At 40.6% G+C, this 27,958-nt stretch overlaps 1 protein-coding gene across 3 annotated transcripts; it reads left to right on the forward strand.

Moving 5' to 3' along the window:
• EXO1 (exonuclease 1) lies at positions 1-27,958 on the forward strand. Of its 3 annotated transcripts, none has more exons than XM_073335266.1 (14): positions 1-41; positions 930-1,103; positions 3,058-3,177; positions 4,889-5,012; positions 6,408-6,545; positions 7,293-7,505; positions 10,425-10,612; positions 11,527-11,623; positions 16,733-16,961; positions 19,768-20,017; positions 22,302-22,791; positions 23,486-23,590; positions 25,947-26,140; positions 27,652-27,958. In XM_073335266.1, the coding sequence occupies exons 2-14, from the start codon at positions 943-945 to the stop codon at positions 27,794-27,796; spliced, it is 2,454 nt and encodes an 817-aa protein (XP_073191367.1). In that variant the 5' UTR covers positions 1-41; positions 930-942; the 3' UTR covers positions 27,797-27,958. The 3 variants fall into 3 exon arrangements, with proteins under 3 accessions (XP_073191367.1, XP_073191366.1, XP_073191368.1); XM_073335265.1 differs by lacking the exon at positions 1-41 and adding an exon at positions 445-571; XM_073335267.1 differs by lacking the exon at positions 1-41 and having other exon boundaries at positions 1,052-1,127.

Here is a 27,958-nt window from a genome sequence, read left to right on the forward strand (position 1 = left end):
TACACGCCGCGGAGGGAGGAGCAGGCTGCCCCCACCCGGCAGTAAGTACCTAGGTGCGCTAGGGAAAGGCTCTGGCCAGGCAGGGGAACAACGCGGACGCTGGGGAGGGGAGCGGGGCAGGGAGCTGCGTGGGGCACATTGACCCCCTACGCCCCGGCCGCGGGACGCTCCGCTCCTCCCTGCACCCGGGCGAGCCTAGGGGCTGGCGGGCGCCTGACAACCCGGCCCCAGCTGCCGGCCCTTCCCTCATCACGGGAGGGCCGGAGCCCAGCGCCCCCGCCCGTACCCGAGCCGGCCGGGGTCCTGCCGCCTGCCGGGCAGCAGGACCCCGCCCCCTGCGGACTACATATCCCAGCCTGCAACGCTCCGCCGCGCCCGGCATGCTGGGAGGGGCCGTCTGTCGCCAGGCCGCGCTCGAGCGGCTCCGGGGGCGGGGCGGAGCGGAGCCTCGAGGCCAGGAGCGCGCGCTGCTTGAAAGTGCTCCGGGCTCCCGCGCGCCCGGCGGCTGAGCGGCCGGAGCCAGCCCAGCCGGAAGAAGGGAGCGTCTCGCGGCTCCTCCGAACAGCCCCAGGTGCCGAGGACGGGGCGAGCCGTCGGGGGAGGGAGGAGGGTGCCCCAGGGCTGATGAAGGGGGGCTACACGGGGCCGGGATCGAGGCAGGGCTTGGGGCCCCGGCTCCCCCCCCCCCCCGGGCGCAGCGTGGCTGTCGTTCCCGGGCCTGCGTGCGCTGGGGCAGGAGGCCGAAGCTCGGGTCTCCCTGTGCTCCGTGGCTCTCTTGCCAGTCGCAGGCTGCACTGGTCCCAGGTGCTTTTCTTTCCCTGCCTCGCCTGCCCGCCATCTCCTGCGATCGGCCCTGTGCAAAGATGAAAACCTCGTGCAGGGCGAGCAAACGTGTTTTGTGTCACATTTTCCCTCTTTCCTGATTCCAGTTTAAGCAGCACCATGGGAATCCACGGCCTGCTCCAGTTTATCAAAGAGGCAGCGGAACCCACCCATGTGAAGAAATACAAAGGGCAAGTGGTAGCTGTGGATACTTACTGCTGGCTGCACAAAGGAGCCTATGCTTGTGCTGAAAAGCTAGCCAAAGGAGAACCCACTGACCAGTAAGCTTTCCCTAACCTATTTTTGTGAGTTTCTCAGCCTTTTAACAAAGTAAGGGGACACTGCCAACTTGAAACTGCTTTTAACTCTCTTATGTTTAAAAAAAACTGACTGGGTTTCATTTTTGTGGTTTTATAACCATGCACAAATGGAGAAATAGCAAAAGTGAGTCTACATATACAAATCGCTGTCAGATACACAAAGTAAACATTGGAAAAAAAAGATCCCCCCCGCCCCCAGTCTTTGGTGTTGCTTATATCAAGAGTAAGTTTTTTAAAAATCAGACAGGAGAGGTGTTTTCAATGTGCCCTTCATGAATAACATCTATATTTTACTGTATGAAAATGAAAAGTGTCCCAGCTATAATGCAGCTTGTGCCACTGGCAGTATGTCCTCTGGTACAAAAATGACAGCTCATAAACAATCTTATGTGGCAGAATGACATAACAATGTTAAGTAATTCTGGCACCCCATATTGTGAATGAGATCAACCTCTTCCTGCACAAAAGTACCCTGCACAACATATATTATTTATTATATATTGTTCATTGCTCATAATGAATCCCAAAGAAATATGCCTGCTTTTGAATTTGTTTACAAGATTCACAAACCTTCTGGGAGAGTTGGAGGTAAGCTTTTGTTTTAGGTTGAAATATCTATTTAAGTAAGTGGTTTTTTTTTTAAACTGGAAATGAGTCAAAATTAGGCAGTTTGGGCTAAGCTTGATTTATTTTGGGTGTTGGTCGAAACCTCTGTCGTGCTCTGATGTGACCTGCCCCACTTTCATAAATATTACAGCACTTCCTTTTGGTCCAATTTTTGATGATCCAGCTATTCCAGTGTCTATCTCACCAGAAGAAGTGTTTCTAGCTATAACACTGTAAAAGCTGCTCTCTACTTTCCCATATTATGTGTTAGAAAAAACTGTGTGGTCAGTTAAGACTTGAAAAATATTAGATGACTGTCAAAAATAATAATAATATTATATTTAATAATATAGCCTTCAGTTCTGTGTAAAGGCTGCTGCTTTTCAGCCACAGGCAACTAGATCTGTAAAAGTGAAATAATCCCTATATACACATACTGGACCAAATTGTACATTTCCATAGAAATACCGAGGAGATTGGGGGACTGAAGAAACATGGGAATCTTTAATCTTAGAATCTCTCACGAATCTTTTTCTCCAGAAAAGATGGGCTTGGGGACCAGTGAAGGTGGGCTGCTGCTTTGTCTTCCCTGCCATCTGAGGGCTGTTCTTAGTTCTGCTCTGTGGCAAGGTCATACCCTGCTCTTGATCATAATAACCTCTCCTTTTTCTGGGAGGGGGTATATATAGGCACAGATCCCAATTCCCAAGTTTAATGATGCTTTACGTAGTTTTCATTTTAGCACAGGCATCCCAGTATTTATCCGCCATCTGGAGTGATGACTGTGGCAAACATAGATGGTAAGCACTTTCATCACCCCTTAATCACCATAAAGCTCCACCAGAAGGTCATCTGCAGAGTTTCAGGAAAGGATAATGCAATATGCATCCCCACTCTGTTTGAGCATCATGTATTCAGCTCACAGGCGTCAGGGAGATGATCTGTCCTATAGTTTACAAAATGCTGTACAATTTGGCACTTCAGTGAAGTGTAACTTATTCTTTGGACACACAATTATTTGTAAAGAAGAATAAACAGCATAACAGATGATAATGTTCATAGTGGACTGGGCTTCACCGGAGACAGGACATAAGGAGGACTCCTTCATAGAAAAAATGTGTGTACTATTCTTCATTTTTTTAAAAAAGGTTTTTAACCCACTGACAGCCTTGAATGCTAATTATCATCAACTTTTTTTTGTTTTTCCTGCAAGTTAGAAATATGTGGTAGTCTTAAGGTTTAAGTTTCATTCTCAAGCAATGGATATTTTCATGCTTCGTAATATGAAAATATATATATATTCTTACAGATATGTAGTCTTCTGCTTGAAACTTGTTGATATGCTCTTGTCATTTGGGATCAAGCCAGTTCTAGTATTTGATGGATGTACCCTGCCTTCTAAAAAGGAAGTGGAAAAAGCTCGAAGAGAGTAAGTAATGATCAACTTGCAGACAAATTATACCAGTTGTGTGCTTATGCTTCATATTTTTTAAACTGGTAATTTTGCTGGGCTTATCAAAGATTGCTTTAGTTTCTACGCTTCTTACAGTGTGATGTAATGATTATTTCAACACTGAGGACCAAAATACTGTTGAGAGTTTTGGTTTTTTTAGAATAGAACTTCTCTTTTAAAAACTGGAATATTTTATAAATGGGGGGGGAAAAGCAGATATTTTGAGCAATAGCTTTTCAGTAACTTGTAAGTTGAAACACCTTCTGTAGTTATACCTCTGGTTTGTGCAATGAGATCAGAAGTGTAGAATTATTTTATTGCCAGTACAGGTAGTTGGTTATTATTCGTAAGGCTCCATGTTTGTCACTGATTCCGTGACTTCTCCAGTAGCCCTGTGCAGCTGGCCCAGGAGCTGCCTGAACAGTTCGGGCAGCCCCTGGGTCAGTTGCGCTGGCTGTTACTGGGGCAGTCTCGGGGCCCCCAGCAACAGGAGTTTAGGTATGGGGCTTGGGGTTGGGGCCATTGCTTAGCTGCGGGGACTCCTCTCCCTCAGCTCCCCTAGCTCCACATGCTACCTCTGCCAACAGTCAGGCATCGCCCCCGCAACTCCCATTGGCCATGGTTCCCAGCAAATGGGAGCTGCATAACTGGAGCTTGGGGCGGAGTGGAGGCAGCATGTTGAGCTAGGACTGGGAAGGGAGCCTGCCTGCGCCCTCCCCCGCAGCACCTGCATTGCTTCCCCAGGCCGTGACTCACCCCCCCCGAGCACCTGCGCCCCCTTCTCCAGTATCTGCGGCACCCCCCAAGTTTTAGTCAGGGGTATTTTTAGTAAAAGTCATGGACCGGTTATGGGCTCGTGAATTTTTGTTTACTGCCCGTGGCCTGTCCATGACTTTTACTAAAAATACCCATGACTGAAACTTAGCCTTAATTATTAGTAATGGGTCAACGGGCTGTTGTTCAATCTGCATTACATTAAGATTTGATTCGGGCCTGGGTTTTGGGTTCAGATTCTGATTTGATAGTGCTATTATCTTGTGAGCTGATGTCATTAAATTTTGTCCTGAATTTTTGCAAATATTGCTAGGTTAGCAATTTTCATTATTTATTTGCACTCTGGTAGTATCTAGGAGCCATAGTCATGGACCAGGACCCCATTGTGCTATGTGCTGTTCAAATGCAGAACAAACAGATGGTCCCTGCCCCAAGGAGTTTTAAGTCTCATGAGGTCTTTGCCTCTTTAAACCTGGGAAATAGTCAATTTGTGGTATTGGACTCACTCTGGAAGGAAACACAACTCTCTCACAAACCTCTTGTGTGAAACATTTTCATTCTCCTTGAAACCATCTTTAAAACCCTCTTCTTCTGCCCTACTTTGCACTGTTCATCTCAACTCCTGTGCTGCCTGCTTCTTCCTCAGTCTCTACCTCAATGTGTTACTATTTATAAGCATTACTACAAAATGACTTGTCATTATTTGTATCTGTTTGCACCCCTTTTTCCTATACCTTTTCATATCTTCATGTTCTTCTTTTGTGTAACATAGTTTGACCTTTTTGGAGAAGAAACCATGTCCATCTTAATCCTTCATGAAGTGTCATGCAAACTATGGTAGTATGTAAATGTGGAATAATAATAATATATATTGAGGGAGGTGTTTGTTTTTTTTTGTTTTATTACCCTGTAGGAAACGACAGGCTAATCTTCTGAAGGGGAAACAATTGCTTCGTGAGGGGAAGTTATCAGAAGCCAGAGACTGTTTTGGGCGCAGTGTCAATGTTACCCATGCGATGGCTCATGAAGTTATTAAGGTAAGTTGTTATATATATATATAGTAGGTTTGCAAATGACATCTACAGTTTTTGTTGGCAGCTTCTCCACTATGTTTATATCTTGCTCATTGCTTTTCCTTGCCCATATTTACATGAAACTTGTCTCTCAACATATAATCATGCAAGATGTCCTGATGTATGTGTTAGGCACATTTTTGGCTGTTCAGCACAGCAGACAGATAAATCTACCGTATTCCACTCTGCTTTTCATTATGCCAGACGTCTTTGAATTGGCACGTGACAATCATTCACAGGTATCTTTGCAATTTTAACTAAACCATTGAGTGTACTCCATATTTGACATTTAGCATTAAATCAGTGATACTCAGACCTCAGTGATTCAGGAGCCAAATTAGCGATCGGTATTACCCAAAAGAGCCACAGTAGCGTGAATTCATTGTTTCATTTACTATAGTACTATATAGTCATATTTAAACAGTATGACATGGGAAATCTTATTATTCTCACAGCAAAATGACTGACCAAGTATTATTATTTTGTCAATAACATATTAGCCAATCAGGATTCTTTTACTTAAACTGGTTAATAATTAAATCACACTGTTTTTAACATCATGTGCTGCAAAAAGCTGCAGGAGACACATTAAAGAGCCACTTGTGGCTTGGGTTCCTCAGTCTGGCATAAATAAATGACAGGGAGGAAATAGTACAGTTTTGTATTTTTAATTGTTAGCAAACAACTATATATAGGAAAATTATGGATCACTTAAAAAATGGCCCAGGAAATCGATCTTTGAAGTTCTCAGTCATAGCAGAGTTTTAGCAGTCTTCTGTTTGTTCAGATGTTCTTTCTTTGAACAGAAAAACTGGTTGGAATGGGAGCATAAACCGTTGTGGTCAGATCAAATGGATGTGGATAGCGTTGGAGGCCAATGTAGGAAATGTTATTTATTAGCAAATGTTTGGTTTTTAAACTGAAATTATTTATTTTTAAACTTTTATGGCTAGATCCTTCAAATGGGTCTGCGTGAGTGGAGCCCCATGGATTTCAATGGGCAGTGTCCCAACACAGTGATTTTCAAGTTTGGGGTTACAAGACTAAGATTTTTTTAAGTATTGACTGTTGTTACTATATGCTTACACAGGGTAAAATTTTCAGAACTGCTTAACTTCTATTTTCAAAAGTGACTTAGGAGCCTAAGTGTTATTGAAAGTCAATGGGACTTAGGCTCCTTAGTATTTAAGTCATTTCTGAAAATGAAGAATGTTACTAAGACACTTAGGCACATTTGAAAATTGTATCCACGATGCCTAGCAAAATAAGGCCTACATCTGACCGCAGCCTAGATGCTGCTGCAGTCCAGTAATAATAGTGTTCAGTTCTTATATTGTTCTTATACTTGTTTGTGTACAGGCTGCCCGTGCCCAAGGAGTTGATTGTGTTGTTGCTCCATATGAAGCTGATGCTCAGTTGGCCTATCTTAATAAGACTGGCATAGTACAAGCTATAATTACAGAGGACTCGGATCTTCTGGCTTTTGGGTGTAAAAAGGTAATAAATATAAATAGCCCTTACATCTCACTTTACATCTTCAAAGCATTGTACAAACTAATTGTCCATACACACTTGTGAAGTATGTAAGTACAGCTATTGTCTTGTCACAGATAGGGAAACTGAGACACAGAGGTTAAGGGTCAAATTCAACCTTGTTTCTCCATTAAGTGCCACAAACTAATAAATATTTATTTTTAGTAGTGTCCACAATGTAGTACGTGATTTCCAAACAGAGAAAGCAAAATACCTGCACCAAAGATGCTCCTGTTCTTGAATATGAACCGAAACAAGCAAAAAACAACAACCCCCATAATAATTAGTATTAATGTGTGTCCATATTCTAGAAGCGGGAATCTGCAAATAGATGTATGCTCAGATGCCACTGCTGGATCAGGAAGCCTACGCACAACTTTTTGACCACAACACTTGACTCTTAGAACCCATCTGAGACTATCCTATCCGTGGCTTTTTTGCAGAAGGCCTGTGTAGCAAGCTGTCCTTTGTTCCTTGGCTCCTTTCAAAACACACTCTAACACATGCTTCCTCTACTGGCTGTGGAGTTTCTGGCAGGCCACACTGTACCTTCTAGAATTTAGTCTTCTGAAAGCAAATGTAATAGGCAAGGCAAACATCACAAGCTATTAATGTAATAAATGTTTGAGGGGGAACACCCTTGAGTTCACCAATGTGCATAAAATACAATGAGATGAGAATTAATGTTACTACTTGCTCTCTTATCTCAAGGTGTTTCTGAAAATTGACAAGTTTGGAAATGGACTAGAGATCGATCAGGCTCGACTAGGAAGGTGTAAACAGCTTGGGGATGTATTTACTGAAGAGAAATTCCGTTACATGTGCATCCTTTCTGGTTGTGACTACCTTCCATCACTTCATGGAATTGGGTTAGCTAAGGCATGCAAGCTATTAAAACTAGCCAGTAATCCTGATATTATTAAGGTAATGTATGCTCAGATTTATATTTTAGGATTTCTAAAACCTTTATATATCACTCACTTTTTTTTTTTTTTAATCTGAGGGGTTGGATGTCATGAAGGGTATTCTCCTTAACTACCTGCATTTTGAGGAAACGATCAAAGGAAGTATTTCACTGATGTTGGAGAATGGTGTATTTCGTTAATAAAACAGCATTGGAGCACTGTTTCTCAACACCTAAATAAAACGAATACTGATTTATTATGATTCTTCAAGAATATGTAGTGCATGTGGACAGGTTTTTCCAAGCCTAAAGGATTGTCCTTCATGCTATCATTTATTTACTCCTGGTGTGTCATTCCCAGAAAACCAGCCCACAACTTTTAAATTGGTTTCAGACTGTGCTAGATTCAACTACATAATGTGGTTCTTCTGTGGAAGAATGATTGATGGAAGAAGTGACATCTTCTTACTCTGCTCCCTATGTGTATTCACGTCTGCTTATTTTTTATCATTTTCATGGGTAAACAATGTGTTTGACACTGTACAAGACATAAAAATGAAGATAGTTCTTTCCCCACAGAGCTTACACCGAAAACAAACCTGGCACATTGAGAGATCCAGAGAATAGATTTTTAGCTTGCAATTGTATTTTCTTCATATTTATATATTAATTTCTTGTGGGCAATATGGAAGAAGAGCGTTCTTAAGGAATGATAAACATGGAACCTCATGTTATTTTGAAGGCACAATTGCTAGTAGCCCTAATCTAGCAAACCAGAGTTCTGTTAACTTCAGCTGAACTACCCATTTGCTTAAAGTTAAGCACTTGCTTAAGTGCTCTGCTCGATGTGGATCTTTGAGGATTTAAGAAGTGTTATTCTTCTCTATTTCACAAATTTATTGGTAGCGCATGTATCTAACCTATTTGACTTGCTCATCAAGCTTTCTTAATATCAGAAGGAAATCTTGTAGATTTTTCCATTGTTTAATCAGTTTCCACTGTTTAAGCAAACTAGTATTTTAAAAAAAAAAAAAAAAAACTAAGTGTACCTATCTTAGCTAAATACTGAAATTTGCACCTGAAAAGCTGCTGTTCACTAATATCTCATGGGAAGCATTTCAGCTGTAAATATCGTAAGCCAGTAACTAAGCAATAAGGACAGGTTTCAGAGTAGCAGCTGTGTTAGTCTGTATCCGCAGAAAGAACAGGAGTACTTGTGGCACCTTAGAGACTAACAAATTTATTAGAGCATAAGCTTTTGTGGGCTACAGCCCACTTCATCGGATGCATAGAATGGAACATATAGTAAGAAGATGTTTGTACATACAGAGAACATGAAAAGGTGGAAGTACCCATACCAACTGTAAGAGGCTAATTAAGAGGAGCTATTATCAGCAGGGGGGAAAAAACTTTTGAAGTGCTAATCAAGATGGCTTATTTCAGACAGTTTACAAGAAGGTGTGAGGATACTTAACATGGGGAAATAGGTTCAATTAGTGTAATGACTGAGCCATTCCCAGTCTCTGTTCAAACCTAAGTTAATGGTATCTAGTTTGCATATTAATTCAAGTTCAGCAGCTTCTCCTTCGAGTCTGTTATTGAATCTTTTCTGTTGCAAAATTGCCACCTTTAAGTCTGTCACTGAGTGATTAGAGAGGTTGAAGTGTTCTCCTACTGGTTTTTGAATGTTATGATTCCTGATGTTAGATTTGTGTCCGTTTATTCTTTTGCGTAGAGACTGTCCTGTTTGGCCAATGTACATGGCAGAGGGGCATTGCTGACACATGATGGCATAATCACACTGGTAGATGTGCAGGTGAATGAGGCCATGATGGCGTGGCTAATGTGATTAGGTCCTATGATGGTGTCACTTGAATAAATATGTGGACAGAGTTGGCATCGGGCAATAAGCATACTGATCCAACGGTGTGTGAAACAGCATTCAGATTTCTCATTGCAGTGAATTACACTCAAAAGTAATTGGAATGAATGCAGAAAACATACTTCCAAAATATGTTTGGTGTTCTAAACAGAAAAAAAATGAGTTTCTTTGAGGGTAAAACTTTGCCCATATACTAAAATGCATCCTTCTCAAGAAACTTGTCTCAAAACTTAACTACCAATTAACGAATTCAAAGGAACCACCAAAAAAGTACCTAAATCCAATATATATATTGGAGAAACTATTTAAATATTAAGTCAGTATTCTTGTTGATTAAAAATAAATAACAAAGGACTTCTGAAAGCTTAAGAGCCTTTCTTTTGTCATATATAATAATTTTTAGCTTTGTGTGTTTGAAGGTGGAAGAGAGAAGGGTGAACTAGAATAAAGGATACATTTAGTTATACCTCAGCTTCATCAAACTTGTACTCTAATGCAAAACATTAATGAAGATGGGGTACGTATTGCTAATGGTATCTGTTAGAGATGGAAATGAAAGCCTTATGGAGAGTTGGAGGGAGTTATTAATAATGTGGCTGAGAATATGAAGGTGGAAAGGAATGCACAAGTCCCTCTCTATTAATTTCTTATTTCCCTGCTTTTAAGGTTTTGGACGGATAGAATGTGTCCTGCCACAACCTTAACTGTCACTAAATGTAGGTTTTGTTTGCTAATTTAAAGTGTGTGTGTTTGTGTGAAGGCTGTTCTATTACATTCCTCCTCCACCCATTCCTTCTGCACTGTGCTAACACCAGCTTTCCATGTAGTCACAGAGTACTCCTTCTAGGATATCTGGATATAAAATTTCTCTATGTATGTATGTATGTTCTGCTGTGTTTCTTCCACTCCTTCTGCCCTGTGCTCAAAACAACATTTCATATAGTCACAGAGTATCTCCTCAAGAATATCTGGAATACTACTTTTGAAGATGTGCATGGTATTGCATCTCCTTTGGTTGGAAGTGATGATGAAGCAATATTTTTGTTGTTATTGACAGGTTATTAAGAAAATTGGGCAGTACCTGAAGATGAATATAACTGTATCGGAAGAGTACATAGAGGGATTTATTCGAGCCAATAATACTTTCCTTTATCAATTGGTTTTTGACCCAGTCAAGAGGAAGCTTGTTCCTCTGAATGCTTATGATGACAGCATTGATCCAGAAACACTACTTTATGCAGGGCGGTATCCTTTCTGCACTAGCATATTATGTGGGAAATGGTGTAGCACAGTGGTTTTCCTCTCCTCCTTTCCTTTGTAATTTTCTCCATTGTTCTACAGGAGGCTTTTGTTTGATCAGTCAGCCTATCAAAAGTTAGTAAGTCTCTTTCTTTAACTTTTTAAAGCATTGCTCTCATCAGAAGGAAAAATCTTCCAGTAATTGGAAATACCCTTGGTTCTAAAATCACAAATATGCTTTTTAAAGAAAATGTTCCTTGGCTTAACTTTAGACTGAATTTAGTTTGTTTTTGTTTTTTTAAAGAACTGTCTTGACTTCTTTGAGACAGTGACTACTGTGGGTGGTGTTAAGATAATACACATTGTAACTTTCCCATCAACACTTAGGACCCTTTCTGTCATTTGCCTAACCTGTGTGGGGATTATTTACCTGTGAGAGCGGGGGCATTTCCCCATCCTCTGTCTTCCTTTTATAACTCCCAGCATGGTGAAATAAGAAATCCAAGTATGAAGGGAGGGAGTCATTAAGAACTAGCTCCCAACTTTGAAACGCCCACCAAGCTGCTGTGGGGCGTGACTGACAGAGACTTTCATTTTCTTGGGCCATCATTATTTCTCCTGCTGGCTCTCCCTAGTAGTAACTAACAACTTCCTTTTTTTTTTTTTCTTTTTTTTTTTTCTTTTTTGTACTGTTTTGTGACTTACCCACACATCCCAGGACTGCCAGATGCTACTACAGAACAAGGTCAGGGGAGAGCAGCGTGTGCAGCAGTATATATTCTTCTTTGGACACTAACTTTTTGGATTATTCTAATAACATTTTAATATAGAAATTAGAGTACGAGTTGTAATTTGTCATACTATTTTGTATTTATAATACAAATATTCAGATGTATATCCCCTTAATTTGATTGACTTAGACATATTGGTGATGATACTGCTTTTCAAATTGCTCTTGGCAATAAAGATATCCATACAATGGAACAAATTGATGACTACAACCCTGAGGCTTCACAGGTAACATTTTTAAAACATTCAACATAGGATTTTGAAATACCTTTGGAATTGCAAGGGAAAGTATGGCTGAATGTTACCTACAGCTGGTCTGGTGTTCTGACAGTTGTATATAGTACAGAAGGAGTCTGGAATAATAGTGAGTCTCAAGCAGCAACAGAATACAAATTTGGGGGTTATTTCCCCTGCCCCTTGATCACTGGTCAAAGACTAGTGCTTTGAAAAGTGTTTCTAGATTCTGAAATGTGTGTGACACTGCATTTTTTGAAACAATTTTTGCAAATATTTTTAAAAACCTCTCAGTAGTTCCCAAAAGCTTAAAGTTCATATTTATTAGTAACTTTTGTGATTTCCTCTCCCAGTAATATATAACAATTTAATGCCCATTCTGTCATTGACTGGCCCTGATTCAGGAAAGCACTTAAATCTGTGCTTGCAACCCTTTGAAATCAGTGGGAGTTCAGCATCTGTTTAAAGGCTTTCCTGAATTTGGACTATTAACAGTTTTCTGGGTTCAAGAACCCTCATGAAATGAAGTTGTGGGGAAAGATATCAGGTACTGTTTCTGTACTACTTTCTTCACTTAATTATGAGCCATTTTAGGTTCTTTTGAAGGTGAAAACTTTTTTTCCACTAGTGGAAGGTTTTAAAAAATACAGAAAAAATGGCTTCAATAAATCAAATGAAACTCACTTTTAAAAAAGTCTTTTTTGTCACTATCTTTTTTTTTCCCCCCTCTTCAGTTTGAATATGACTTTAGCAGCTGATTGACCGCTCATAAATGACAAGAACTAGAATAATGTGCTTTTTGAATTCTGGGATTTAACCCTTCAGCTCATATAACAATAAAACTAGGGCTGTCAAGCGATTGAAAAAAATAATCACGCTGTTAAACAATAATAGAATACCATTTATTTAAATATTTTTGGATGTTTTCTACATTTTCAAATATATTGATTTCAGTTACAACACAATACAAAGTGTACAGTGATTACTTTATATTCATTTTGATTACAAGTATTTGCACTGTAAAGAAACACAAGAAATAGTATTTTTCAATTCATCTAATACAAGAACGGTAGTGCAATCTCTTTATCATGAAAGTTGAACATACAAGTGTAGAATTATGTAAAAAAATAACTGCATTCAAAAATAAAACAATGTAAAACTTTAGAGCCTACAAGGCCACTCAGTCCTCCTTCTTCAGCCAATTGCTCAGACAATCATGTTTGTTTACATTTGCAGGAGATAACGCTGCCTGCTTCTTGTTTACAATGTCACCTGAAAGTGAAAACTGCCATTCGCATGGGACTATTGGAGCCGGCCTTGCAAGATGCGCTAAAGATTCATATGTCCCTTCAGGCTTCTACCATCATTCCACAGGACATGCGTCCATGCTGATGATGGGTTCTGCTCGATAACGATCCAAAGCAGAGCGGCCTGATGCATGTTCATTTTCATCATCTGAGTCAGATGCCACCAGCAGAAGGTTGATTTTCTCTATTGGTGCTTCAAGTTCTGTAGTTTCCACATTGGAGTGTTGCTCTTTTAAGACTTCTGAAAGTATGCTCCACACCCCGTCCCTCTCAGCTTTTGTAAGGCACTTCAGATTCTTAAATTTTGGGTCGAGTGCTGAAGCTATCTTCAATAATCTCACACTGGTACATTCTTTACGTTTTGTCAAATTTGCTGCGAAAGTGTACTTAAAAAGAACATGTGCTGGGTCATCATCCGAGATGGCTATAACATGAAATATATGGCAGAATGCAGGTAAAACAGAACAGGAGACATACAATTCTCCCCCAAGGAGTTCAGTCACAAATTTAATTAACACATTTTTTTAATGAACATCATTAGTGTGGAAGCATGTCCTCTGGAATGGTGGCCGAAGCACGAAGGGGCATACGAATGTATAGCATATCTGGCACGTAAATACCTTGCAAGGCCGGCTCCAACAGTGCCATGTGAATGCCTGTTTTCGCTTTCAGGTGACATTGTAAATAAGAAGCAGGGAGCAGTATCTCCCATAAATGTAAACAAACTTGTTTGTCTTAGCGATTGGCTGAACAAGAAGTAGGACTGAGTGGCCTTGTAGGCTTTAAAGTTTACATTGTTTTGTTTTTGAGTGCAGTTATGTAACAAAATAAAATCTACATGTGTAAGTTTCACTTTCATGATCAAGAGATTGCACTACAGTCAGTCGTGTAGCTGTGGGGGAGCGGGGCAGCGGCTGCTCCCCCGCTGAGCAGAAGTGGCGTCTTTTTAATTCTTTGGCGCCTTTTAAATTTTTACTCACCCGGCAGCGCTCCGGGTATTCAGCAGCGCTTCAGCGTCGGGTCCTTCACTCGCTCCGGTCTTTGGCGGCATTGCGGTGGTGGGGGGGGTCCTTCAGTGCCACCGAAGACCGGAGCGAGTGAAGGACCTGACGCTGAGGCGCTGCTGAAGACCCGGAGCACCACCCAAGACCCGGAGCGCTGCCTGACCCACCGCCCAAGATCCAGAGCACCACCAGGTGAGTACTAGTGGGTGGCACCTTTTTTTATCTCCGCTCCCCCTGTTTTCTCCACCTGGCCACGCCACTGACTACAGTACTTATATGAGGTGAATTGAAAAATACTGGTTTCAGAGTAGCAGCTGTGTTAGTCTGTATTCGCAAAAGCTATTACCAGCAGGAGAGTGGGGTGGGGGGAGAGAAAACCTTTTGAAGTGATAAACACCCATTTTTTCATGGTCTGTGTGTATAAAAAATCCTCTCTGCATTTTCCACTTTATGTATCCGATGAAGTGAGCTGTAGCTCACGAAAGCTTATGCTCAAATAAATTGGTTAGTCTCTAAGGTGCCACAAGTACTCCTTTTCTTTTTGAAAAATACTATTACTTTTGGTTATCATTTTTACAGTGCAAATATTTGTAATAAAAAATAATGTAAAGTGAGCACTGTACACTTTATATTCTTTGTAATAGAAATCAACATATTCGAAAATGTAGAAAAACATCCAAAAATATGTAATACATTTCAATTGGTATTCTATTGTTTAACAGTGTGATTAATCGCAATTAATTTTTTTGAGTTAATCGCGTGAGTTAACTGTGATTAATCGGCATCCCTAAATAAACCCTTTCAAATATACCAATTCTTGTGATGGTAGCTGTTGCAAACATTTTACAATTCAAGTTATAAGGCAGTGGTTCCCAAACTGCGGTTCGCGAACCCCTGGGGGTTCGCAGAACATTAGAGGGGGTTTGCAGAAAAATTTCACTAATGGCGGCCAGAGGACCCCGGGCATTGGAGGCAGCCGGTGGGACCCAGTTGCAGCGTAGACCGTCTGAGCCTCAGGGAGAGCGGGGAAGGGCAGTTGGGGCTGGCAGCCTGAGCCCTGCCCCTGTGAGTGGGGGAGCCAGGAGCCTGAACTGTAGCACTCTGCTCGGGGCTGGCAGCCCAAGCCCCAGGGAGAGTGGGGCTGGGCAATTGGGTCTGGCAGCCCAAGCCCCGGCGTTCTGCGGGACCTGCAGCCCGAGCTCAGTTGACGGCAGGGCAGTCAACGGGGTCCAGCAGCAGGAGCCCCGTGGAGTGCAGAGGAAATTTAAACTTAAATCCCTGGAAATATTCATTTTTAGGAGGGGATTCATGAGATTTCACAATTTAGTGAAAGGGGTTTGCGGGCTGTTAAAGTTTGGGAACCACTGTTATAAGGGGAAGAAAGATAGTAAATCAAATGAGGTAGTTTCAGGGTGCATTGTTTTATGCACTGCCAGAACTAGAATCTGCTTTATAATGTTCCCAGCTTTCTATGGTGTGCATAACTGTAGTTCTTTGCTCTAATTGTTGGTGAGATAGCAAACCTTATGGTTCCGTGGACCAGTCAAGCTTTTCTGGTGCTAGTTGAGATCTGAATATACCAGGAATTTTCAATCCCTGGATTAAAGTTCTTGCTTGTGGTGCAAAAATCTTTCCACAATCATTATGCATTATATTTCTGAGATAACTTGTCATCAGGAGGTACTTAGAAAGTTAAGAAATGGCATTTGCACACTATAAATGCTGAAAAGGGGCCTACTGACCTTGTTTTGGTCAAAGGAAACATACTTCTTCAGTTTACAAGGGATGGTGGACAGACAAGGAAATAGATTGGTTAGAACATCCAGAACAGATGATCTTCATTGGCATCTTTTGTCATGTGACATCTACAACTGATGTAGGGTGGCCAGAATCACCTGGTCTGAGTAAATGAAGGGAAAGTATCATACATTGGGAATATGCAAAATAAATCTGTGTTTATATTCTTCATTTTGATGTAGAAATGTATTGCTTGTGAAAGTGAGGGACCAAATGGTAGTGGAAAGGAAGATGGCATTTTGTCAACTTTTCTCTCCAACTTTTCTTTTTTCTGCCAATGCTCTTCCTTCCTTAGCTGAGATGCCCTTTTTCCACTCCTGGGAAACTCTTCAGCACATATTATTGTACCACATTTTTAGTGGTTTTTATGACTTGGCTGTATGTATTCTGAGGAGTACACTGGAATCCCTGCACTTATTTTTATCCTAATAAAAATTTGTACCTGGGTGTCCAGAGAGGAAAAACAGCATCACTTTACTTGGAGTATTACTTAAGTCTTTATACTTCTAGTTGTCCTGCACAAACTAAAAATCTTAAGCTGCTTCAAACCATCTGACTTTTTAACATCTATTTCCATATCGGTTCAGAAAGGATTAATTAAAGGCTTACCTATGGAAGTAACTGGTTCAAATATAACTCTAAAAATTTATTGGGATGTCACGTTTGCTGTATTTAACTCAATACAAAATATTTCCTCTAATTGTTTTCATAACAGAAATTTAAATTGTTTTGATTGTTCTGCCTCTTTATATCTGTCTTAGACTAGCAGTCAATCACACCACACTTGAAGGAAAAAGGATGTGGCAACACAAAAATTAATTTATATGGGAAGAATTTGAAAATGTGGAAATGAGAATAAAATGTGAATGAAGAGCAGATCGGTCTGTTATAGCTGTTGTATAAATGTCAAATCATCCTGATACACTAAAGTGGGGAATCCTAGGTTTAATAAATTTCTCTCCAACACATGTTTTGTTCTTTTTTATTTTTTGTAGCCTTCACGGCCAAGAAGTCGCGGCTGGAATGATAGAGCTGGTAGTCAGAAGCCATACTGTGTAAACAGCATTTGGAGAAGAGACTACAAGCCTGGTCATAATACAGACATTACCACATGTACCACTCGTTTGCTAGAGAAATCAACTACCAAAGGCATTGAGAAAATAATTAGTATCAAAGGCCTGAAACTTCCAAGCAAGGAACTACTAGTCAAAAGATCAAGAAGTGGTATGTGTGTCTACACAAAAATTATCAGGACAGAAAGGGAAAAAAGGAGACCCTTTTTTTTTTTAGTTGAGTTGAAGGCTTGAGGTTGAGAACTCCATCTCCAGTATATTTTTATATGAAGAATTTTAAGTGTGTGTGTGTTTGTGTGTTTAAACGTGTTGCAAGACCGAGGAGACAAAATACTAAAACTAAGTAACAATTGGAGTTTTGATTATATATTGAAGTTTTAGGTTTCATCTGATTTGCTTTTGGACTTTCAAAAGTTTAGCCGTTTTGTTAGAAATCTCATTCTGCCAAATTTTTAATTACATTGCTTAAAATTATTTTTAAAAATCTATTTCAAATTATATGGTTTGTTTTGTTTGTTTTTATAATGGCTCATAAGGCACTAGAAAATATCCCACCAGTCACAGGGTGGGATGCAGGCAGAGGAGTTCTCAAAAATATTGTATATGCTCCTCCTTCTTACTTTCCATATCCAAGTTCCTTGAGCATTCTGTCTATTCCCACTGCCTAGATGCTCTGTCTTCCAGTTTTCCCATTATATTCTTCAATCTGGCTTCTGCCCTCTGTTCCACTGAAGCTACCCTTACCAAGGTAACTGATGAGTTATTGCTAGCTAAGTGAAAGTGGCACTTCTCTGTTCTTACTCTGCTTGGTCTATCTCAGGGGTGGCCAACCTGAGCCTGAGAAGGAGCCAGAATTTACCAATGTACATGGCTAAAGAGCCACAGTAATACGTCAGCAGCTCCCCCTTCCCAGCACCCACTGGCAGCCGGCTGATGGGTGCCACCCTCTCCTTCCCTGCACCTCCAATCAGCTGTTTTGTGGCGTGCAGGAGGCTCTGAGGAGGGGGATGGTGGAGAAGCAAGGGTATGGCAGGCTTAGGGGAAGGGGTGGAGTGGGTACAGGGCCTGAGGCAGAGCCAGGGGTTGAGCAGTGAGCGCCCTCCAGCACATTGGAAAGTTGGCGCCTGTAGCTCCAGCCCTGGAGTCGGTGCCTATACAAGGAGCTGCATATTAACTTCTGAAGAGCCACATGTGGCTCCAGAGCCACAGGTTGGCCACCCCTGGTCTATCTGGTGTCTTCAGTGGAGTTGTCTCCTCTGCTTCTGTCAAGGCTGATTCCCCATTCTAACACTTCATGTGCAGAAGGTGGGGGCCTGCAAGGATTCTAAAAATGAATACTGGCCACTCCAGGCTTGTAGTAAACTCCCAAGATTACAGCTTCTCTCTGACCTTGGAATGGTAAATGCTGCCAGCACCCAAGTGCAGAGCCCCTTTAAGAGCCCAGAAAGGCACACTTAGGAATTCCTTTCCAGGGGGTACCCTCAAGCCCTTTCACTCCCCTCTGGGGAAGGGCTGAGAAGGGAAAACAAAGGAAATCAGCTGTTGCCACCAGCTAACTAAACGTGCACAAACCTCTTAGCTATTGCTAGATTTAAAAAAAAAGTAACCACAAGGATTAAGCATCAAGAATAGCTCTCTTGTGGTCCAGCTTAAAGGTTACAACAAAACAAAAGCACCCAGGGTTAGCACAGAGCAGTCACAAGCCATAAAGAGATAAACCTAATCACGTTTTCCTAGACATTTCCTGATCTACTTACATATCTGGGGTTTCAAATGAGTAGTTTCTAGATATGATACCAAGGATTTTTCATACCTGGCCCCATCCTTCTTGCAGCATAGCTCTGCCCTGTCTGCTTCTCCCCTAGAAAACAACCACAGACAGACAAAAGGGGAGCCTTGTTTCAATTTTAAAAAGTTCTAGCCTTCCCATTGGCACTTTTGGCCAGGTGCAAACTCGCTTCCTTTTACCTGTGCATAGCAGTGAGACTTTTTAACCCTTTACAGGTAGAGCAATTAGAGAACAGCTACTAAGAGGGTTTTTATAGTTACTGGATGGCTGGGTGCCCATAAAAGGGAGCTACCCCACTCACCCTCATTTATCACAGCTTCAGCCTCTTCCTGTCCATGCCTCTGCTAAGCCTTTGTCATTTCTTGCCTTGACTACTGTGACATTCTTCCCTCCAGCTTCTCTCATCTCTGGGTTATCACAAATTCTGCTTCCTAGGTAGATTTACTCTCCACTTGCACCTTTTTACTGGTCTGTTTTTGCTTACTGTTTCAAACTCAAGATCCTTATCCTAACTTTCAAGGCCTTACATAATCTTGCCCTGTTTAAGTCTCAGCCCTTATTAGCTCCATGTACTTCTCTCAGTGCTGTCTCTATTGCTTACTTTGTCCATTTCTTGGTTTTAGACCCCCTGTCATGCTTGGAACAGGCTTTCAGTATTTGTTATCCAAGCACATGACCTCTTTTTCTCTTCAGTACCGTTTCTTTCAGTGATCCTTTCTATCTTGTTTTCCTCACTAATGGTTTCCTCGTGCCCTCCTTTTTCTAAACTGTTGTCCCCGTCTCTCTGTTTATATACTCAGTGAAGCAGGTATTGCTTCTTACTCTGAGAAAATAGTCTGCATGTGCAGTGTTTTTATAAATGAGCAGTAGTAGTAGTAATTTTGGAATTTTATCCTAATACAATTTGTGAAACAGGCCACTTGGTAGTGCATTACTTGTCTAGTACGTGTTCTTACAAGTATAAATTTACTGGCCAACATTTGTGTTAAATACCATAATCTCCTAAATGTCTACACCATTCTGAAATTAACAGCATTTCAGGTTTGTTACAATAGTAAATGGCATAATGTTCAATTCAGCTCATTTCTTACCAGCTGGGAGAGTTCATTCTACAGGGCATTTCTACAGTGATATTAAACTTAATGAGAACTGTATTCTTTCTGTTTAGAAGAGATGTCGGATGGAGATCTGTTGAGTCAGTATTCGTTTTCAAAAGCAAAAAAGCCCAAGAAAGAAAACAGTGAAGATGGTGAGCCACAGAAGTGTGTCTCTGCAGTGTCATCGATTCATGCTTCAGGGGACTCTTTCAGTAAAGAGAGCTCAAACACCCAACCTAAAGTCAGGAACAAATTTGCTTCCTTTCTGCAGAGGAAAAATGAAGAGAGCGGTGCTATTGTTGTTCCAGGGACTAGAAGCAGGCATGTTTAAATCACCGTTTTAATGAGTAATATAATATTAAAAATGTCAAGATTAAATTCTTATGAAATACTAAGAGTTTAACATTGCAGTTTTCCTACTTTTACTGTTCATTATGTGTATTACAAAAGTGCCTCAAAACTCCCAATGGAGATCAGAGACCCCTTATATTAGGCATGGTACAGACGCATAGTGAGAGACAGTTCCCACCCTCAAAGAGCTTACAATGTCAATAGATGTACAAAAGGTGGGAGCAGAAACCATTGAACAAAAGGTAAAGTGACTTCCCCAAGGTCAGAGCAGAGGAGGAGTGAAACCAGAAACAGAACCCAGGTCTCCTGACTCTTCATCCAGTGTCCTATCTACTGAACCATGCTTCCTCCTTAAGCACTGGGCTTAGTGTGAAGACCGTGATGTGTATTAACTGCATTTAGTGATGCAATGTTGTTTGAATGTGTTTCAGCTCTTTTTTATGAATTCATTCTGTAGAAGAGTGGAAAATCCCAATTGACTTTGGTTTCATATTGTTTAAATTCCTTCATTTTAAGATTGTGTTTTTTATATGTAAGGTTAACGGAATATTGACGCCAATCCAACTTCCACTCTTGTCTTCCATCGGCTTGAGTGTGCTGAGTAGTTTAGGAGGATATAAAGTCTCCCATCTAGGTTTCATGGATGCAGGCTACATCCAGAACCTAATCAGTCTGACTTTCTGAGGCTTGTTTGCACCTATTTGCATACATTTCTTAAAGTAGACAATGTGTGGCTGCAGTGAACTGGCATTACACATCTGATGCTGGGCTTTCTTGCCGTATTTGTATGCTTATTTCTTCCTGTTAATCCTGGAAAAGAAGGGGAAGTGAGGCTAACTTATTAGGGGCATATCGTTAAGTGTCTAGTTTTTACTGTAACTGCAGAGTACTGCAAGACTTCTGTAAAACAGAATTATTTTTCTTCTGTCAGTCTTCCATGCTATAATACTCTATAGATATAAAAGTTTATTAGCAACTGATGGTATTTAATTTCCAGATTATGCAATAGCTATTCTAAAAATAGCTGCAGTGTTATACCCGGGATAGAAGCAATTCATCCTGGAAGAGCATATGCACTATCTACTTGATTATGAGCTTTTTCAAAGAGAGGCACCTAAAATGAGAAGACTATTATGCATAGTTGATATCAAAGCAAACCATTTTAACTTATAAATTGTATTACTTCACTTAAATGTTGGAGAACATGTTTCAGAAAAAGTTCTTAAAACATGTATCAATGAGGTCCTGTGGCTCTGCTAGGCTGTACAAGAGCTAGAATTGCACAGCATCCAGCTTTGACATCTCACCCCAGAAACCAGGATTTGCCAGTTGTTTTCCCCCAAGGTGGAGCTCTGTTTCAGAGAGAGCTTAAATGAGGCTGTGGCAACAGTCCCTAGTAGTAACTGCCAAAGTTGAAAGTGCTGGATGAATTCTAGCTCACTCCTGTAGTAATCTCATACAAAGTTATCCATCAGTTAAGTAGGTATATGGCTCCTATTAGCAAAATGTCTGAGCTACTTACATTCATTAATGATATCATATTTCACAGGGCATTAGAGAAGTATTATTCTCATTTTACAAGTAGAGAATTGTAGCACAGAAAGATTAAGGCCCTACTCCTGAAAACATTTACACATGTGCATAACTTTAAGCATGGGTAGTCCCATTGAAGTCAATGGAGCTATTTGCATCTTTGAAGTTAAGCATGTACATAAATGTTTGCAGGGTCGGGGTCCTAGTGTCTTGCTCACGGTCACACACAAGTCTACAACAAAGTTGGGAATTGAACCAAGGTCTCACCTCATGTCTTAACCACAAAAACGGTTAGCCTGCCCGTCCCCACTATCTCTGCAACACTAGGGTGGCAGGTCTAGCTAAGAATGAGGGTTGGCTGTCAGTAGCTCCATCTTACAGCTTACCTAGTATTGTTGGGGCCAGGGCATGAGAGAGGAGGTAGACCTGTTAGTCTGAGAGGAGTATGATGCTGCAGTGGCCTTATTTGTTTGCAAACCTCACTGGGGCTTCTCCTCAAAATTCAGATTAGTGTAGTTCTAATAACATGACTGAAACAAGGGCAGACAGTGACTGGTATTACTGCTGCTTCCATTGAGCTAGAACACCTATAAAGCTGTAAATAGCACTTCTAAAACAAAATTGCTGTGATTGTGAAAATGACACTTTCATTTGAAAAACTGATAACTTTTTTTTCCCTCCACCTCTTTATCCCTTGTATCTTTCATTTTATGTATGTTAGGTTTTTCTGCCATGCCACCACTATGGTTGATTGTACAACAAAGAATGAAACTGCCCAACCATCACAGGATGTCAAGTTGGATTGTCAGGCCCAAGTAACTAAAAGTATAACAGAAGATCCTGTTCCTCAGTGTTCGGAGACTGGGAAGTTTACAAGAACTATCTCATCATCCCCTGTGGAAACACAGAGAAGTTGTTTCAGTTGGTCTGGAAGCCTTGGAGAGAGTCCTGGGACACCCAGCCCATCTCCTGGCGTGCTGCTGTTACAGCAGTTTCACCGACAGAGAAACAGTCAAAGGGTGTCCCAGGGTTGTGAGATATCTAGATTACATACTGTCAGCAATGCAGGAGGTGATGAGTCAGATGAAGAATCCTCCCCCTTACTGGAAATGGAGTGTTCTTCGCAGTCTCAGGGGTCTAGTGAGCTATCAGAAAGCAGCTTGGACTTCTCAAGAATATCGCAGGTGTCTAACAAAGACTCGGAAGCAGAAGTAAGAAAATTAGCTTTGTTTCAATTCAGCTGTACTGGTAATGTGGGCTAATTCATCCGGGTTTAGGGTAATATTTTCAGTACTGTCTCAGGCGTTTGCAAACAGGTCACACTAATTAAAGTAGTGATCCATCTGACTTTCCTCTTCAAAATAATGCCCTATGAATAGGTTAATTTCTAATGACAAAAGCTACTTGTCTGTATGGTGGACATGTCCATGCAGCATGGATTGGCATATTAGTTTGACATTTGGCTCTTTGAGTCAGTCCTTTTATTTTCATAGACTCTCAGATTCTAAGCCAGGAGAGACCACTGTGATCTAGTCTGACCTCTATTATGCAGGCTATAAAACTTCCCCCAAAATAATTCCTAGTTTTTTAGTTTATATTTTCAGTTTTTCCATTGCTGCTCATGCAAAGAGTAAGATTAAGACGACTAATGCGTTTAGATTTCTGAATCTGCTTTTACCAGTGACTGAAGAAGTCCCTTTCAATGTGCATATATTTATACAGTATTGCTCAGTGAAAACAAGCAGAGGCTCTCAGGGAAGCTTTTAAAATGTTGAAAAATGTTGTAAACTGAATAAGTGTGTGTGTGTGTGTGTGTGTGTACACATACATAATATGTAAATTGTTTTGTTATGAAAAAGTCAGTTTTAAAACCTAAATGATGTAAAATATTTTTTTGTCCCAAAGGAATCTGACTCCAGACTAAAGCAAGGTGATGATCCAAGTTCTCAAAGCTCTGCCCCATTTTCCACTGTATGTACTGAAAGAAAGCATACACTGCTAAGGAGCAAGGTATAACCTTTCTTCAATTTTAATGTATGATCCACTGAATTTTGAAGGCCAAAGTCTTGGGTAAACCACTACACTCACTCGTTGTAAGACTTTAGTCAGGTTGGGTCTCAGGCACTATTATATGCTAACCAGAGAAGGCATGACAGCACTTCTCTAACTTGTCATTCCTGATGCTCATTCATACTACAAATGCAACTGAAACAGGGGACCTGGTTATAAACCCTGGTTAGAACCATTAACATGACCATAGTTTGCTGTGGGATTTTAACCACATTTTGTTTACCATGTTCCTTCACTAAAGTCCAGGACATTTCTAAGATTTTAACTGGTTTAAAGAACCTTAAGTTCCTATGTATATTACAAATTACAGCTACATTGTAAATGAACAGACAAGCAATCGATAAACAGAGCTTTGCCTGGTTTTACTGATAAGTGTGAACAAGACCATATATGTTTTTCTTCCCCTGCACACCCTCCACCCCAGCCAGAAAAGTACTCACAAGGTATCTTCAGCTAGAATAGACATAGCCATAGTTTTCACTAATTTTTAGTAAGGAACTGTTTTATAAAGATTAAAAAATCACAAGTATCCACAGCAGTGTTGCATGCACTCCTTGTAATAATAGTGACACCTTGTGGTTATTGGGTTGCTTTCCATGTAAAGAAATTTTAACTTTTCCTTCTGAAATATTCTCTATCTGTTTCTTGCTTTTTTCAAAATTTTGATGTGTACTTTTCATTAGAATGACATATGGCTCTTTGAGGAGAGTGCAGGTTGTGGAATGGTTAGGGCACTAGCCTGGGAGTTGGGAGATCTGGGTTCAATTCTATTCTTCCAGATTTCCTGTGTGACTTAATCTCTATGTGCCTCAGTTTCCCATCTGTAGAACAGGGGCAGTAATACTCCCTTGTCTCTCAGAACTGTTATGAGGATAAATGCATTAAAGATTGTGCAGAAGCCACATAAGTACCTTTGATCTAACATATCCAAAAAGTTTCAGGAAACTCAGGGTCCCTTGGTGTTGGTGGTACAGTAATGTTTTACTGATCAGTGAACAGAGACAAAACCTAATTAATGAGGATGAGTATGGTGTAAGACCATGAATTTATGAAAAAATCAGTCCCATTATGAGGGTGTTAAGATATTACCACTATTCTGCTGTGGTTGGGCTGAAAGTAGAGTTTGTATAACACCACTGTTATACTTTTCAAAGCAATTTTGCATCCTTGTTGCTTAAAAACAATTTTTTATTGATTTTTGGGGGGGGGGGGGGGGATCTTCAGGATGGACAAATTGATAATCCCTGATACCTTCCAGTTCCATAAAATATTCTTACACCCTTCTTCTAATACCGTTTGCCACATGACTTTGAAACCTGAATAACTTTTTTAATACAGTTTATTTGTATGCAATTACATATATGTAGTCCTGAATATCAGTCTCTTGAACAGTTTAGATATTCCTCCTTGTGAATATTAAATTATCATTTTACAGGACTGATCAGATTTGTGTATTTTTTGATAGGGAACTCAAATGAAAGTGAAAGAATTGGGAAGAAAGAAAGTTGTTATAGATGAATTCTAAAAATCCTAGTGCTCAAAGCTTTAAATTATTTTCATTGCTCTGTCACAAGCATAACATTCAGTAATTCATTTGTCTGACACTAGTAAAACATCATTAGTTTCTAAAAATAGGTGATTTTCTAATTCAAACTGAGGGAAATACCTTGTGTGAGAACTATTTTGGCCCTCATTATGACGGATAAAGATTAATTAATCACTGGACTGGAAGTGAGTGGTTGTGTAGGGACCAGTGATCATGCCCTAATTATAGTCAGAATAGCCAGAGGACAGTTCTGGCCCCAAAAATATATACTTGCTGCTTCAAAAGGGCTAATATCCCAAAGCTGAGGAAAAATTATTAGGAGAAAAATGTGAATGAAAATTGAGAGCTCTTTAAGAAGAGTTTTTTATTAGCTGATCAAAAGGTATGATTCACAATGGAGAAAGAGGGCAACTTTGGCTAAAAGTCCATCATGGTTCAGTAGCAAGAGAAGGCAGCAATTAGAAATAAAAATATATGTATAACAAATGAGAAATTAGGCAGAATTTTTTTAACCGTGAGGGTGATTAACTAGCAAGGGAAGGGGTGGATTCTTCATCTCTTGATGTCCTCAAAGCAAGTTGAGTGCCTTTCTGTATGCACAAGCAAACACTACTTACATTCTCCAGCAAAACAATTTTATTTATTTTAACCCTTGCGTAAAATAAATACAATTGTACAGCATAGCCCATATTGTTTGCTCATGATCATTTCTGCCAGAGCTTTATAATGATTTAGTATTTATACCCACAGGTTCCTGGTTTACAGAGATCCAATTTTGTAAGATCACATGTTGTGACAAAACTCAAGCCACTGATGCCAGCTAAAGTCAGTGGGTTAAGCAAGAAACTACTAAGTGCACAGAAGAAAAATCATCACAATGCTGAAAATAAGCCAGGACTGCAGGTCACAATCCGTGATCTCTGGAAAAACTTCCAATTTAGAAGGTGAGTTGCTTTAACTCTTCACTCCAAAGATTAATTTAATTTATTTTCTCCCCCCACCTGCCCTGGTTTTCTCCCTAGCCCCTTTGTAATTGTGTGGAGAAATAACAGCATTTCTGTACTCTGAATATACCCTGAAGGTGTGAGAAGAAGGTTTGGGGGTTTTTGATCACTGTATGTACAGGCACACAGTGGAAAAATATTCCCACTTGTCTCTACAGACATGAGGCTTTGCCTCTTTTCTCCCAATGTCAGTCTAGAGCCTGCTGGTGTGCTCCCTAGTGTGCTTTCGTATAATGCAGTACTACAGGGGTTGGCAGCCTTCAGCACGTGGCCCATCAGGGTAATCTGCTGGCGGGCCGCGAGACATTTTGTTCACATTGACTGTCCGCAGCTCCCAGTGGCCACGGTTCTTATCAGAAGTAGTTATGGACTTCCATTTAAACCATCTGCCAATATTCTTCCCTGAACCACATTCTAATAAAGGAGAGACGAGGCTTTGTGCTTGTAGGGCATGTTTATAGGGCCCTATCCTTTAATTTGGAGAGGCCCAAATCCTTTTGATCTTCCCCTAAGTTATTTGTAGCATTTGCTGACAGAATGAGGAGTCAGTCGTCGGCACGGAGACTATCCAAGTGGTTTTGAGTTCTGGTACAAATTAGTTAGTTTAGCTCCCCCAGCTCAGATTAAGGGCTCACTCCACTAGGGCTCTGGCACCTTCTTCAGCCTCCTTACAAAGCATACCCCTGTCAGACATCTGCAAAGCAACTACTCGAGGTTCAATCCCTACTGTCAATAAACATTACTTCTTGGTAGATGCGGCGAGGGTCTGATGCTTCCTTTTGTCAGAACTGATACATAATTTTTTTATTTTTTTTTTAAGTAGACTCAGGACGTATACCACTTTCACACCATATCACTGTTGGTAAATCCCCAAGTGTGTAATACGTTTGGACAAGCACTCAAAGGAAGAAAAGCTACTTGCATGACAGTAAATGGAGTTATCTGACAAATGTTGTCTATATGTATTCCATGACCCATCCTCCTCCTTCACTAGTATGGAGTCCATCTGGATTCTGTTGCGGTGAAGGAATTGAGTTGCAATTGGACTAGCTCCACTCTTTATGCCCTTGGTACTGAAGCACAAGGACCATTAAGGTGGATGCATGAACCCAACAGACACTGTGGGTCAAAAGACTTCAGTCTGAAGTGTAGAGGTCCATGGACACCAAGGGTGGAATACATATGGACAACACGTTTCCAAGAACTATAGTTACTATAGGATAAGTAACTTTTCTTTTTCCTCAGAGGACAGCTGGAGAAGAGAGTTGAAGTAACTTGCCCAGTGTATTCAGCAAATCAGTGGCAAAACTGGGATTAAAACTCTGGGCTTCCTGAGTTCCAACCTTGCGCTCATTCCTCTATTTCTTCATACTTGCATACATATTATAGTTCTGTGATTAGAAAATGCAACATGCATAATTGTACATGGTTGCTTGTCTTCTTTTTTTCAGAGACTCTGAAAAGCTCCCCTCTTGTAAAAAATCATCGGACCCATTGTCTCCAATCAAAGATAATATCCAGCTTACTCCAGAAACAGAAGAGGAAATCTTCAATCAACTTGAGTATAGTCATGTTCAGAGAGCAATATTCCAATGAACTGATGTCATTTGCTTAGGCAGCTCTCTGTTGCGTGGTGGGTTACATTTTAATCATTGCACATATATTGTTGGGGGACAGAGTAAGATGAATTGTTTCTGGACATCATATACTAATATAAAAAGACTATATTTTGGATGTGAGCTGTATATTTGTCTGAAT

The sequence above is a fragment of the Lepidochelys kempii genome, chromosome 3 (assembly GCF_965140265.1).
Source record: "Lepidochelys kempii isolate rLepKem1 chromosome 3, rLepKem1.hap2, whole genome shotgun sequence".
In the NCBI taxonomy this organism is placed as follows: domain Eukaryota; kingdom Metazoa; phylum Chordata; order Testudines; family Cheloniidae; genus Lepidochelys; species Lepidochelys kempii.